A 15883-nucleotide genomic window follows, 5' to 3' on the forward strand; every position below is an offset into this window, starting at 1 on the left:
CCAGAGTTTAGATCAGAGTGGTGCTAGAAAAGAACAGCAGGTCAGGCAGTATCTGAGGAGCAGGAAAATTGACATTTCGTGCAAAAGCCCTTCATCGTGGAAATATGATTACTGCTCCTTCTCTGTCTCTGGGGGAAAAAAAATCCTCAAATTACCTTCTTAACAGCATTATTGGTGCACTGGTATCAGCAGTTCAAGTAGGCAGCCTTATTTTTAATTTACTCTTGGGATGTAGGCATTGCTGGCTTACCCTTGAAGGTAGTGGTGAACTGCCTTCTTGAACCGCTGCTGTAAATATACCTACAAGGCCCTCAGGGAGAGAATGCTAGGATATTGGTCCAGCGACAGTGATATATGGCTTGGAGAGGAACTTGCAGGGGGTGGTGTTCCTGTGTATCTTCTCCCTTTGTCCTTCTAGCTGGAAGTGGTTATGGCTTTGAAGGGGGCTGTCTAAGGATCTTTGGCAGAATTTCTGCACTGAACCTTGTAGATGGAACACACTGGTGTTGCTGAGTGTTGATGGTGAAGAGAGTGGATACTTTGGAAATGTAGTGACAATCAAGCGGGCTGCTTTGACCTGCTGAGTTTCATCTGCCCAGGCAAGCAAGGAGTATTCCAACACATTATTGACTTGTGCTTTGTAAATGATGGGACGGGCCCTGGAGAGTCAGGAGGTGAGTTACTCACCACCATATTCCTAGCCTCTGATCTGCTCTTTAGCCACTGTGTTTATGAGGTGAGTTCAAAGATATTTAGGGATGAGAAAGACCAAACAGGTTGAATTATAAAGATTCACTCACATCTCTTTAGGATAATTCTAACTTACATGGGATTCCAGACCCAGAGCACTATGATCTACTCGTAGTTACCTTCAAAAATGGCCTCAGCAAATCGCCCAATTTAATTCAAGATACTTCTCAAGAAATGGGCAGTGAATTTTGGTCTTGCGGATAAACCCATTTCCTGGGAATAAATGATAAAACAATACCAGATCTGAGACAGAAATGAGTCGGTCTATAATTTCATGTAATCAGCACAAAAAAAAGTGCATATGTTCAGTATTTAAGGGTAAAGTTGCAGCTTTATTCAAAGAAGCACTTTACAAATGGTTTAAACTAAATAAATCATTTCTCATAAATCCATTAGTCTATTTCAGTAGGTTCTCAGCATGGAGTTCATGGACTTCAATAATCAAATGTGAAGCTAAGATAATACTTTCAAAGAATGCCAATAACATTTTTCCATCAAAAACGCATCATGTACACCAACAAAAAAGTACTATTTGAGTATATTGCTTCGAAATATACACACAAAACAGCAACTTTCACTGAATATGCCCAGGAAGAAAAGCACACAGAATTTTAGTGTCACTTAGCATCTACAGTTCTGCAAATTAAGGAATGTCCTCTACTCTAGATGATTCGACGCTAAAATTGCTCAGAAAAATAAAGTAGACAAATATTGGAAAATATATGAATGGAGACTGGAACCAAGTTCAAGAAAGTTAACTTGTTGGAATGAAGACTTTAAACTGTGCTTTGGAACATCCCAAAATGCTGGTAAATAATTTTTGAAAAATGTTGGAATCTGGCCAGCAAATTCATCATCAAGTTGTAACATGTTAAATTTGCTGTCAGTCTTCACTTTCATCATTCTTTTGTGCATTGTTTTACACTCCTTGGACTGCATTCCTCTATAGGTGTTCCAACACATTTGGATGGTTATCTGCTATTACTGGACATGTACAGAAAGAGACTTACACTGCAACTTTCAGTGTTCCTTCTAAGTTGTGTGGCCATGTTGCGGTCAACGCACACCAATCATTGTGCCAACTCACTGACTTCTGGTTCCGATATTCGCTAATCGAACACAGACTTCGAGGTCTGCGCACCAGCAAAAAGATTTAGTGGGAGTACTGTTCATGATCATGGGACACCTCAAAGCATTTTAAAACCAGTGAAGAGCTTTTCATCCACACTGTTATAAATAGGAATTTATCTACAGCAAACAAAGAGCACTGTGATGATAACTAGTAATCTGTTTTTGTGGTTTGATTGAATGACAAATAATAGCCAGGACACTGGGGGAAAGCTCTCCTGTTCATCTTCAAATTTGTGCCACAGGATCTTTCACATCCATGTGAAAGAATAGACAGGGCTTCAGTTTAAAATCTTGCACCTCTGACTGTTCAGCATTCCCTCACTGTATTGGAGTGTCAAATTTGACTTTTGAGATTGAGTTTCTGGAATGAGTCTTAACTCAACAATCCTTTGAGTTCAAGGCAAGAGTGGAACCCAGCAAGCTACACCTGGCACAAAACAAGAAAACAAACATCTGATACTGAACAAGCTACTCATGTCATCGCCCAATCATCAACTCTGCAGTGTCTCATTCTAAATACCTTACGTATAGAAGTGCAAGATCAGATGTACAGTTTTGGTTCATCAGGCAATACTTGCACTCAAATATAAAAAAAAATCTGTTCAGGATGCTCATCAGATACGAAAACAAAAATCAAGGCTGCCACACCAGCGCAGTACAGAGCTTGGAGCTGCTGGCTTTGAGCAAAACATTAAATAGAGGCCTCAGGCAGATGCAAGGTGATCGTATGGCACTACTAATAAAAAGCAGGAGAATTTTCTTGGTATTTTAACTGGTATTTATCCCTCAGCAAAATACTAAAAATTAGACCAATAACCCTGAAAATCAGATTATCTAATTATTTTGCTGTTCGTGGTCCTCTGCATGCAAAATTGGCCGATTTCCCAGAGTGACTTGCTTTGAAAGTAGTTCATTGGCTATTAAGCTTTTAGGATGTTGAGAGTAACGGAAGGCTACATAAATGCAAGTAGTCCCTGAGCTGGATGTTATCTAGTGCCATGTACTTACACAGGATTCTGACACTGATGAATGATCCATCTGTTCAGGTTTGTTATAATTTGCAATAGTCACAAAGTCTACTAGTTGCATAGTTGGAGCCAATTTTTAATGAGTCACTCAAGGATCTACCATTCTGTCTGGACAGTTACCATTTCTGCATTCCTGTATTTTCCAAGATATTCTCATTACTCTGCTGTCACATGAATGGTGGTCCTCAGAGTTAACAATGAGTACAGGAAGTCCCTGGGTTACGAAGAACCGACTTATGAATGTCATGTACTTAAAAACGAGAAGCCGGAGGTTGGTTCATAAGTTATTTTTTAAAATCCGAGTTACATACAATGTTTTGTCTTAATGAGCAGGTGGACTAATTAGCCTATATCTGGTCTGACTCTCACACACATTTGTAAATAGTTCAACCAGTTCAACAGCGGAAAAAAATGGAACTTGTTCGTAACCTGGGACTTCCTGTACTATAGAATTATAATTTGAATGTCTGAGCAATACTGTTTCAGTTTTTTGCATTGCAATGCAAAATTGTAAAAACCTATGCGAGATAAGAGTGTTCACAAAGGGAATCTGATCTACAATTAAATGAAATCTGATACAATAAATTATTTAATATTTCTGATCTTTTCCATACCAGAGTCCTACATACACAATGTTGGGCTCAAAAAACTGATGGCAATGCTTCATGTTATACCCACATCAGCAAGTTTTAAAACCGTGTACTTAAAACCTGTTCAAGTTTATGAAGAGGGATTTATTATAATCTAACTAATTATTTAGTTATTGCAAGGTGATAAATAAAAGAAACCATAGCACACATCTAATGTAGATTTAAACAACCTGACCATCTTACAATATGGCCGTTCCTATGCCCTGAATATCGTCAACTCAGATTTACATCACATCAAGAACTGTAACATGTCTTTTATTATATAAAAGTATCTTTATTTATTACACTCCAATGGCCGAACTAACCAGGAAAGAAAACAAAGAACTGTGAATGCTGGAGATCTGAAACATACAAAAACAGAAACTGCTGGAGAAACTCAGCAGGTTCTGAAGGGTCACTGAACCAGAAACATTACCTCTGCTTTCTCTTCACAGATACTGCCAGACCTGAGTTCCTCCAGCAATTTGTTTTTGTTTATAATGAGAAAGCATATTGTTCTTCGTGAACTGGAATGAATTTTAAAAATTGTTGCACAAAGTAGTGTGTGCTGCATGAGAGAGAATGCCTCTGTGTTGTAAATGCAATATTCTTCATCATTTAGCTCAATATAGTCCATTAATGTCAGCAGGAATAGTGATGACTTGCTGAAATTTTAGATGCAGCATTAGGTTCAAATGCAGAAAGAGTACAACAATCAGTGTTTTTAAGCAGTATTCCAATGAGATTGTTAATTCATTGGCTAAATATTAACTGATTATTAACGCAAAGAGCTTTTCCTTGCCTTTAAGTTTTCTTTTTTTTCAGTTTCTGTTGGCCAGAGCTACGCAGCTATCCTCATGGATTTCACTGTTTGAATTGTCATCTTTGGCTAGAAATTCTCGTAAATTATAAATTTATAGAAATTGTAAAGTTTGAATCAGGACAGAACCTATCCATGGTAGATAGGATACAACACTTGTGATTACAATGCCAGTATGATATTTGTATTGCTCAATGCGCATATCATTATGATAATTATACAAGTAGCGCAGAATATTAACACCATCTTGCACAACATCATTATTAAAAAATGAGCACTTGTGGTACAGTGGTATTGTCCCTACCTCTGATCCAAGAGGTACAGATTCAAATACCACCTGCATCATCTTACATTTTTTAACAGTTTGATAAGAAACTATCTACAAAAAATTATTATTTGTAACTAGAGACAGATGGAATTATCTTGTACAACTTCACATCGTCTTGCATATTTTAAGCACTACCTATTTTCCATCTCCAAGGATGAGATGAATGCTGCAGCTGAGTTTATAGTTGCGGCTGCCACACATACTTAGCTACTCTTCATTTGCACAGATGGATAATGGGCTATTTGACCACACAACCCAATTCTATCATGTCTGATTAATGCATCAACAGAGTGTCCAGATGGGCACTGACTAGCTGTCAAGAATGAGAATCACAGGCAACTCTTTTGCCTTCTTAGGTGCACTCGCAGATATTGTGGTATCCATTGTAGTGCGATTATTTGTACCAATGCCACCCTGCCATACAGCTTATACTTGTACCGCTGCCATATAATGCTTATTTGCCAGTTCAAGCTTAAGAACAGGAGTGTACATTTTCACTTAGATAGGGACATACTTTTTCTTGCACCCCCTTAACTTACCCTCCATGAATTCCTCTCAAACATGGAATATCAGTCTCTTCTCAATGCTGACTAGCCAGCGGGTGTGCACAAGACAGACTTCCTATTTGGTTTCACCCATCTTCTAGGTCTGCATTAGAAGTTTCAAGATTGGAGGATCAACTCCAACGCCACTGATGTAGAATCATAGAAAATTGTGGAATCCCTACAGTGCAGAAAGAGGCCATTTGGTCCATGGAGTCTGCACCAACCTTCCAAACAGCATCCCATCCTAATCCAGTCCCCCACCCTATCCCCATAACCCCAACACTTACCATGGCTAACCCACCTTTCCTGCACATCCCTGGACACTACAGGATAATATACCATAGTCAATCCACGTAACCTGCACAACATAAGACTGTAGTAAGAAACTGGAGCATCAAGTGGAAAACCACACAGACACGGGGAGAACATGCCAACTCCACACAGTCACCAAAGGCTGGAATCGAACCCAGTTTCCTGATACTGTGAGGCTGCAATGCTAACCACTGAGCCACCATGCTGCTCCACTGTACACCTATGTTCTTAAGAAAATAATGATTAAACTGGCAAACATAAAATAATTCTGCATCATACAGCAGCAGTACAAGTATAAACTGTATGGCAGGCTGGCATTGGTAGCAATGGTTGCACTACCATGGGTGCCACAAAGCTGGAAGTGCATCTAAAGCATAGAAAAAAAATTCAAGTGTGGAAATACCAGTTCCTAACAAGTTATTCGATACAAATGATCTATACCAGTGTTTAAGCTCCTTGTGAGCTTCCTTCTAATCTACTTCACCTCACTCTATAACTACAACCTTTGATTCCTTTCAATGCCTGTAATGCACATGTGCATAATGAGAATCTGAAGGCTTTTGCCCATAAATGCAGCTATGCTAGTTGCCTCAACTACTAGCAATGATAGGTGAAAGTGAGGACTGCAGATGCTGTAGATTAGAGTCGGGAATGTGGTGCTGGAAAAGCGCAGGTCAGGCAGCATCCAACGGGCAGGAGAATCAACATTTTGGGCAAAAAAGCTCTACTAACTGTGATACCAAGTTCCACATTCTGATTACCATGGGCACAAAGTTTCTCCTGAAATACTTATTGGAATCTCAACTGACTCCCCTTGTAGTTTGGAGTCATCTACAAGTTGAAACTTTTTAACAGCTACACTCAAACCTCTTCACGATGTTGAAGGCCTCTTTTAGATCGGTTTTCATTCTCTTAGAAAGGCCTCGGTTTTCATTCTCTTAGAAAGCCTGTTCAATCTTTTGTGATGGGTGCAACCTTTAGTTCAGGTTCCATTACGGCAAAGATTTTTCTTGCACTTTATCCAATGTCTCTCCATCCTTATTGTAATCTGAAGACTAAAGTTATGCATGGGAATGCAAATAAGGTCCAGCCAAGGCTCTATATACATTTAATCATATGGAGAGATGACAGAGGAGCCCTGAGTCTACCCCCACCATACATGCACCTGGGATTGCGGTGGGACAGACCACCAAGCGAGTCAGCAGATGGGAGACAAAGCTGGAAACCTTGGTTGATCAATACCGTCCCAAACAAGCAGCACAGACCAGAAAGAGCAACACAATAAAAAACACAAAGAAAAACTGGAAGAACCACCAAATACTTTACATTATACAGGAGCTTCACACTATCTGAAAGTCACCCTTATAGGGTACAGGAACTCATAATCAAGCAATTTGGAACCCTGAGATAAATCACAAGAACTACAAGATAGAGCTAACAAAAGAACGTTTGTCTTCAAATACTGGGACATAGCAGCACTTATCTGTGTATGGGAAAAGTTGAATCTGATATGGTAAATCCCTGCAGAAAGAAAGTGATGTGATGCATTGGGACACATTTAACTCATGGAAAAGCACCATGCTGACTATAACCTCATTAATGGATACCTTCTTGGGCAGAACATTATTGTATTTGAAAAGGGCATCCAACAATCCTGGCAGCATTTGAACTGGAGAAGTAAATTTAGATGGGTTACCGCCATAATAACACGTTTTGATTAAAGTGGGTGAACATTTCTCGATGAGGAGTACCGATGTTGCCAGATGTATGAATCATTACGGGAAGGGTTGTGACAGTAGCTCACACACAAAAAGCCTGCAAAACCACTTAGCTTGGTAATGAACAACAAAATCAGAAATGATAAATTAAACTTTTTTTGAAGTCTAACAAAAGAAACTTCTTCCTTCACAAATCATTGAACTTGCTATTTTACATAAAAATTATAGCAAAGTGACAGGCCATTTGTGCACACTGGGTCTGTGCCATTGTTTATGGTTTGCACAATTTTATACTTTGTATTAGTTTTAACTTAAGTCAAACCTAAACCAAATCATTATCATTGGCACTTTTGCTTTAAGTGGTAGATATGGCTCAGAAATGCCAATTTTCCTGCAGGTGAGAATAGTTGATATTTACTTCAGCGAGTTGGTAACTCTCCAGGGAAGTATGTTCAATGGAAAGACTCACCTCCATTCAGCTGCAGACTTTTCAGGCAGCTGTAGTTGTGAAACAGGTGCTCACTCGAATTAAGTGGAAGGTAAAATTGCTCATGTGAACATCCAGTTGACAGCATTTGTTTTAGAAGCTCTCAATTTGCATTTTTAAAATGCAGGCCCTGTTGATTTCTCGGTCTGCATTTCTTCAGTAATAATTCTAGACATTTACGTTTTCAAAAATAGAACCAGTAGAAAATATTATTGGAACTCAGTCAAATTGGCTTTATTGACAGCAACAATTTTGAAAATTCTGCTCAAGCCTTTCGAAGTGACATTTACTTTAAATCTTTACATTTTCAGTATTATGGGAAATGTGAACATTCATTTCACATTGGGTTCATTAAAAGGACAAAATACCATTCAGCCCAAGCCTAATTGCCTTTTTTAAAGTAGTAAACAACACTGGAAGTCCTTTCCACAAGATCATTACTTCCCCTTTCATGCTGTTTCGGGTCACGATTACAAGTTTAGGAAATGCAAAATGAAGAGTCACCTGGCCAACAGGGTTATTAAATGGTTAACTGCACTCAAAACTCAGTAATTCACTGAACCCTGATAAATATCAAATTATGAACCTACTATGAAATTAATTCATGTATTTAACAATGTTTCTGGTTCAGATAGGGAACAGTACAACATGTATCCCAACTCATCAATTTCTTCTTCTTTAAGTTCCAAAAACAGATTAACTTTGGTATCTAAACTGCATGGCAAGAAACCTTGCTCCAAGTAGCTTATGAGCTCTTTGAGAACCATCAGAAATTTATCAGATAGACGATCTGGTGACCAGTCCGATTCCTTTGCACAACCATGGAGGATTGCGTTTGTCAGCTGACTGGCTGTCAACTTGTTGAGAACAGGGCTGGATTTGCAGATGGCTTTCAGTATCTTCAGGCAGCAGCAGCGACAACCTCCATCCCTCTCATCCAGAGCTCGCAACTTGACGGTCTCCGCAGTTCGGAAGCTTTGCCGCCACATGTTTTCATACCGTCCATCCCGGTGCGGTTTGGCGATCAGCATATGCTCCTCCATCACGATCAGGGGCAAGAATTCAATAAATAATTTTTTACCGGTGTCGTACTGAACCTCTAAGGTCAGCATTTCGGAAGGGACCACTGGTCGAATGACAAGGTCCAGGACGCTGCCTATGGCTGGCCAGTTGATTGTCCCTGATAAGGCTCTGTCAAATGTCTCATTTACGACTTTAGGCGAGAGGTAACCGCCGACAATGCAGCGGTCCCAGTAGCTGCTGCCGCGGGGGAAATATTCCATGTTTTCCCTGCGGACCAGCCAGAATCCAGGTACATTCATAATAGTCTCCTCCCCTGGGATTGCAGCCCAGAGGTTTTTTTCCAGGATCAGTGGAACCATCAACTGAACATGGTCTGCAGTGATCACCTAAAGAGACAAATTAAATTCAATTGATGGTAAAATCACTGCTAACTGTACTAAGACAAACATATACTAACATGTGAATGTCAAAAACATTAGTAATCAGAATAATAAAATCCCAAGTAGATCCCATGTACAGAAGAAGCCTGAAACAGCAGTTTGTGGGACTTTGCTGTATGTAACTTGTATGTAACTTGGCTACACTTCAAAAATACCTAAGTGGCTATAAACAGCTGAGGTTGTGAAAGGTAATTTTCTAAATGCAACTTCTTTCTTTCCTTTACTGTCACCATAACAATCAAAAACTCTAGAGCAGACTCATCTAATGACCCAAGCAGATTCTTACAAAAAGGCTAACATTGAAGCAAATCTTCTCATTTGGAGTCAGGAAATCAATTAAACCACTGCACTTCCACATCCTCATTGTAAAATTACTCTCTTCTTCCCAGGACATGCTGCACTTTACGCTACACGTCATTCCATAACACAGGAAATGGTCAAATGGTTCTGAATCTGTTCAGTGCCAGGCAATGGAATTAGGTTAAACTCAAACCTGTAGATCGTCATACAGGCTGCCACTAAGATACATATCCCGGAGAGGCATATCAGGAAACTTGGCATGGATGAAATTTCGTAGTTCTGTGCAAATGTCCATAGCAGCCTGCTTGGCTCGGCTCATTTCTGCACTTGGAATGACAACGTGCTTACGATAATACACGAGTAGCTTATCCTGCATGGACAAACAGAGTCGAGCTTTCTTCAAGTCCATTTGGGTTTTCTTGCTGGAAGCAGTGCCTTTGGAAGTACCTGCATTGAAACAAAACAGAGTAATTTCAACTGATTTATCTTAATTTATATGTTATTCATATGTCCAAACCGTATTTTATGTAAATTAAACTGGACAGTTCAGTCAACTTTGCAGCTGAACTGAAACAGGTGGTTTTCAGCTGCAAGTGAAAAAAGGGAAGCTTTTTCTAAAAATGGAGATCATGTTTCAGTTCTATTGCAATGCTGCAAACTGATCTTTACTCTCCTGGTCACAGAAGAGCATTACAAAGATTTAATGGGTTTTGCCATTCTATCATTCTTCCGCAAATTGAACATCATGGCTTAACGCTGTAAAATTAGTAATCATCATAACAATTTGCCTTTACAGTGTATACAACGTAGAAAGTGATTGCAAAGCACTTTACAAGACAATTAAGAGGAGACATAGTTGGCATGGTCCGAACTGGCTTGAACAAGAGTTGAGAAAAGGAGATGAAATAGTTAGAAAGGGAGCAGAGTTTACGGCAGGGATAATGTTGGGAAAAAATTAACTTGGTATCGAAGACAACCACAGGAGAGAAATATAAACACACCAGTACAATAATACACAAAAACTTTCCTTTTAATTTCCTTTTCTTATCTCTTGAAATGATAAAGATTTTTAATCAATAAGGGGATCGAGGACTATGAAAATAATGCAGGAGAGTGGAGATGTGAATCCTCAGTTATGAACTCATTGAATGGCAGAGCTGATATGACAGAAGCAGAAATAGGCCATTCAGCTTACATCTTATGATCTAATGAAACAGATTATTTTAGTCATGTTAATGACTTTTACCTATGGTTGTTCATGTGATTGCACTTAAGAGCTAATATTTAACAGAGCTCTGTGGGAAAATGCAACAGTTTTATTCAAGGGAATGATGTCCACTGTTGTGAGTAAGTTAGACATTATAAAGAACGTTGTTGCTGAGAAATGCAATGCTCAGAATAGTTAGGTGGTTATTTTTAACCGGTGTGGCCCCTATGGGCCAAAGGGTCTTTTTCTACGTCCTATGACTAAATATTCATTGGATGATCTGTTCTAGCCTTCCCAACAGAGCTCATCCCCGTCACGGATTCTAACCTTCAATCAATCCACATACAACAAAGACTGTGGCGTTCTAATGACATCCTGGCTGTGGTATAAAAGATCCCTATGTTTCACAAATGCATCAACTGAGATTTCTTCTTCTAGAATTCTATAATGCCTTATACCAGCTGTATTCTCCCCAACAATTTACCTGCTTCAAAGCTCAAGCTGCCAGTTGGCAGGGTCTGAAGTGATCTGCTAACATTCATTTTCATATCCCTAGTCAATAAACGTGGCGATGACCCAATCCAGCTGGGCTCCTCCCAGCTTTGCTTCCCAGATCTCATATCCATTTTGCTGGGGCTGCTCGGGGCACTGATTGCCCGGTCATACATCTGCAAGAAATAGGGTGAAAACAAATAATACTCATCATCTGCAGTTTGTGCAACATATACATTGCCTTCCAAACTAAATTGGCAGACTGGAAGCCAATATTTATCAATAACAGCAGAGGAGATGGCAGAATGATACAAGCTGGGGTCCTGGAAAAGGTATATCAAAGGTGCACAGTTGGAAGCCAGTCTCTCTACTGGAACTCAGAAACTAAGGAAAGTGTGGAGATTGAGGAGGAAGCAGTATAGGTAAGTGTTGGAAGAAACAATGGTCCCTACCCTCTTAACAGCCAATGTTGCAATGCCCAACATAGCTGCTCCACCAACCCCTAGCACCAGCCTGGCATTTGAGAGGACAAAGTCAATGGCATTTCCAATCCCATTGTCTCCTTTCTTGTTTTTGCCTTCTCCGACACCAGCCATCTTGAATGGAGTACACCTGGAATTAAAAAAGACTGCAATTTAAATAATGTTCACTCCTACTTCAAATCAAAACTCTGAAAACAAATAAAATCCTCCAAATTGTTAAGGTGGTATTTGTGAAGGAAGGAATTTCAACCAGGAACACTGCCTATTTGTCTTTACTGTCCCACCTACCTGGTTCATCAGAACAGGCTTAACTTAATGTGTCAGCTGACATGAAACATGTAGAATTCCAGAACTGCACTGGAGTATCAGAGTTTTTTTGTTAAAAAACATAAAATATATTATTCACCATTGGAATGAGGGTCTCACTGACATTTATTGTGCATGCCTATACAACTGACTTTTTAAAATGGACGTTGCTGCTGGGCTTTATTGCCTGTCCTTAGTTGCCCTTGAGAAGGTGGTAGCGAGCTGCCTCTTGAACCGCTACAGTCCATGTGCTGGAGCTATACTCATATTGCCACGAGGAAGGGAATTCCAAGAATCTGACCGAGTGACACTGAGGGAACAACAATGCATTTCCAAGTCAGGATGGTGAGTGGCTTAGAGGGGAATTTATTGGTGGTGGTGGTCCTAAATATCTGCTGCCCTTATCCTTCTTGATGGAAGTGGTTGCAGGTTTGGAAGGTGGTGTCCATGGACCTTTTGTGAATTTCTGCAGTTCATCTTGTAGATAGCACATACTGCTGATGTCAAGCTTTGTGGTGGACAGAGCATGTATTTGTGGATCCAGTGCCAATCAAGTAGTCTGCTTTGTCCTGGATGATGACAAGCTTCTAGAGTATTATTTTCTAGATAAATGGAGAATACTCCTGACGTGGGAGCCAGGTGGTGCTGCGTATTCCTAGCCTCTGACCTGCTGTTATAGTTGCTGTATTCACATGGCTAGCCCAGTTCACTTTCTGCTCAGTGGTTACTTCAGGATGTTGATATTGCAGGGATTCAGTGATGGTAACATCACCGAACATCAAGGGGCAGTAGTTTAATTGTCTCCTATTGGAGATGGTTGTTGCCTGCCATTTGTATGGCAAAGGAGAAAGTGAGGACTGCAGATGCTGGAGATCGGAGCTGAAAATGTGTTGCTGGAAAAGCGCAGGTCAGGCAGCATCCAAGGAGCAGGAGAATCGACGTTTCGGGCATGAGCCCTTCTTCAGAAATGAAGAAGAATTCATGCCCGAAACGTCGATTCTTCTGCTCCTTGGATGCTGCCTGACCTGCTGCGCTTTTCCAGCAACACATTTTCAGATTTGTATGGCAAAAACATTACTTGCTACTTTCCAGCCCAAGATTGAATATTGCCAGCTCTTGCCACATTTGGATGTGGATTGCTTCAGTATGGGGATGGTGCTGAATATTGTGTGATCATCAGCACAATCATCAAAACCAAACCTATTTCTGACCTTATGATGGAGGAAAGATTATTGATGAAACAACTGAAGATGGTTGGGCCTAGGACACCTGCAGAAAGTCTCTAAAGCAGAGATGACTGACCTCCAACAACCATAATATTTGGCTTGCTAGACTACTACAGAGTACGGAATACCTTGCTGCTATGGGTCTGGAGTCACATGTTGGCTAAACTCCATGTAATCATTGCAGACTTCTTTTCATGAAGGACCTGAATTCCCATTCAATTTATTAATGACTATCTCAATTGTTCTGATCTACCCAGCAGGTGGAAACATCTGCTCTGTAAATTCTATCGAACCTGATCATAATTTTAAAGACTTGTAACAACTGCCCCTCTGTTGTCTCTTTTACAAATAAATGATCCATTCACTCTTTCCTGACTGACTCTCAATTATAGTAATCACTTTTTGTACATATCCAGTGCCCCTGTTTCCTATACATAATTGGAGGACCAGAACTGTTTGCAGTGCTCAGAGTTTGTCTAACCCAAGTTCAGTACAAGTTTAATGCAACACTGTGTTCCTAAATGTAGTGAGTTATATCTATATACTCCTAGATCCTTCTGTTTCCCATTTAACTTTACCAAAGTGAGTGTCTTCCTTATTCTTCTTAACAAAATTTATCACCTTACATCACGTTAACATTTATTTGACATTACAGGCACATTCTGCAAGTTTGTTAATGTGTTTCTATATTATCTTGCAATCCTCCTCCATATTAAACTATTCCCTCCAATTTGTGGTTACATCTACAAATTTTGAAATTGTGCTCCAGAATCCAAATCACTGGTCCCAGGACTGATCCTAATGGAACACCACTTCCCATCTTTTGCCAGTAGCTGAGTGATTACCTGTGGGCTTGCCCCATTATCCAGTGCCTCACTCCACGTGTTGTCACAATAACATGAGGAACGGTTGTAAGGTGAAAGAGTTAATGGGTAGTGTGGGGGAGGGGAGGAGCAATGAAGGCCACAAACTTCTGTCATTGATGGTTAACATTGATGAACTCAAGTAAATGAATATGTGATCTTGTACACATGATTGGGAAAGATTGTTGAGCTCACTTAAGAAAGCCCACAGGATAATGTAAGGATGAACAGGCCATGAGGTTCAAATGGTCTGTCAGTCTTTACAGACCACAAGTTTCCCCTCTCCCTTGTACCCAGACCCCTCTATTCACTTCTCTCTCAGCAAAACATCCAGACACGTCAACTCTGGCTGCTTTAGTGCTGAACCAGCATTCTAGCAAATTTAGAAACTTCTATTTTATTGATAATAATTTAAAGTCTGTCAGTGATTGAAGCTCAGAAAATGTGTTAGCTTTGATTAGTCAATGGGTGCTGAACATTCTTCAGACGTGACAGCAGACCTATCTCAGTAGAATGCTGTGCTCTGGGTTAGGGAGGGGAAACCGGTCTGGGAGCCTACTCCTCCTTGTTGTCTAACAACACCCTCAAATATCGTAGGTTGGATATGAATCTGTAATGACTGGGTGTTTGGTGAATCTACAAACTGTCGGAAATAACTTGCATTTATGTTGCACCAAATATAACCATGGATGTCTGAAAGTGCTACAGTTGATAACAGTGACTACACTCCTAAATATTTTATGACCAAGGAAACATGGCAGTCTCTTTGTGCACCACAAACTCCGCAAAATGCAACATGATAATGGCTGGATCATCTATTTCAAGTGATATTGGTTGAGGAATGAACACTGGGCAGAATAATCACATGTATAGATGGGATTAATGGTCATTACCTTTTCCCCAGGATGGGGGATTTCAAGATTAGGGGACACATTTTTAAGGTGATAAGAGAGAGAGTTTTAAAAGAGATAGATGGGACAAATTGTTTACACAGAGGGTGGTTCGTGCATGAAATGAACTTCCTGAGAAAGTGGTGCATGTGGGTACAATTACAACATTTAAAAGATACGGTGGCACAGTGGTTAGCACTGCTGCCTCACAGCGCTGGAGACCCGGGTTCAATTCCCGACTCAGGTGACTGACTGTGTGGAGTTTGCACGTTCTCCCCGTGTCAGCGTGGGTTTCCTCCGGGTGCTCCGGTTTCCTCCCACAGTCCAAAGATGTGCGGGTCAGGTGAATTGACCATGCTAAATTGCCCATAGTGTTAGGTAAGGGGTAAATGTAGGGGTATGGGTGGGTTTCGCTTCGGCGGGTCGGTGTGGACTTGTTGGGCCGAAGGGCCTGTTTCCACACTGTAAATCTAATCTAATCTAATATTTGGATAAGTACATGAATAGGTAAGATTCGGAAGGATATAGTTCAGGAGCAGGCAGGTGGAATTAGTTTAGTTTGGGATTATGTTTGGCATGGACTGGTTGGAGCGAAGGGTCTGTTTCCATGCTGTATGACTCTCCGACATGATTGAAACAAAAGAGTTTCTGTCATGATTCTGCTCCAGATTTATTCAATTAATAAATAAATTTTAAATTTCTCAGCTGCTTAATAAACTAAAAGGCTAGTCTCTGTATTGATGACAAATTAACTACTGATATCATAAAAAGCTACCTGGCTCATTCAGGTCCCTGAGGGAAGGAAATTTGCTATCCTTATATAAATTAGTCTAAACCAGAGTCCAGACCCACAACAAAGCAATCATTCTTGAACTGCCTTTTGAAATGACTCCGCAAGCCACTCCA

At 40.2% G+C, this 15883-nt stretch overlaps 1 protein-coding gene across 1 annotated transcript; it reads right to left on the reverse strand.

Annotated features, from left to right (window-relative positions):
- Positions 1–7957: 7957 nt before the first annotated feature.
- Positions 7958–11806, reverse strand: mief1 (mitochondrial elongation factor 1). The gene is made up of 4 exons (XM_060849176.1): positions 11663–11806; positions 11203–11386; positions 9705–9958; positions 7958–9157 (listed from the first exon to the last, which is right to left on the reverse strand). Exons 1-4 carry the CDS (start codon positions 11804–11806, stop codon positions 8351–8353), a joined length of 1389 nt encoding a protein of 462 aa, XP_060705159.1. The 3' UTR covers positions 7958–8350.
- Between the last annotated feature and the right edge of the window lie 4077 nt (positions 11807–15883).

This window comes from Hemiscyllium ocellatum, chromosome 33, assembly GCF_020745735.1.
Source record: "Hemiscyllium ocellatum isolate sHemOce1 chromosome 33, sHemOce1.pat.X.cur, whole genome shotgun sequence".
NCBI classification, from domain to species: domain Eukaryota; kingdom Metazoa; phylum Chordata; class Chondrichthyes; order Orectolobiformes; family Hemiscylliidae; genus Hemiscyllium; species Hemiscyllium ocellatum.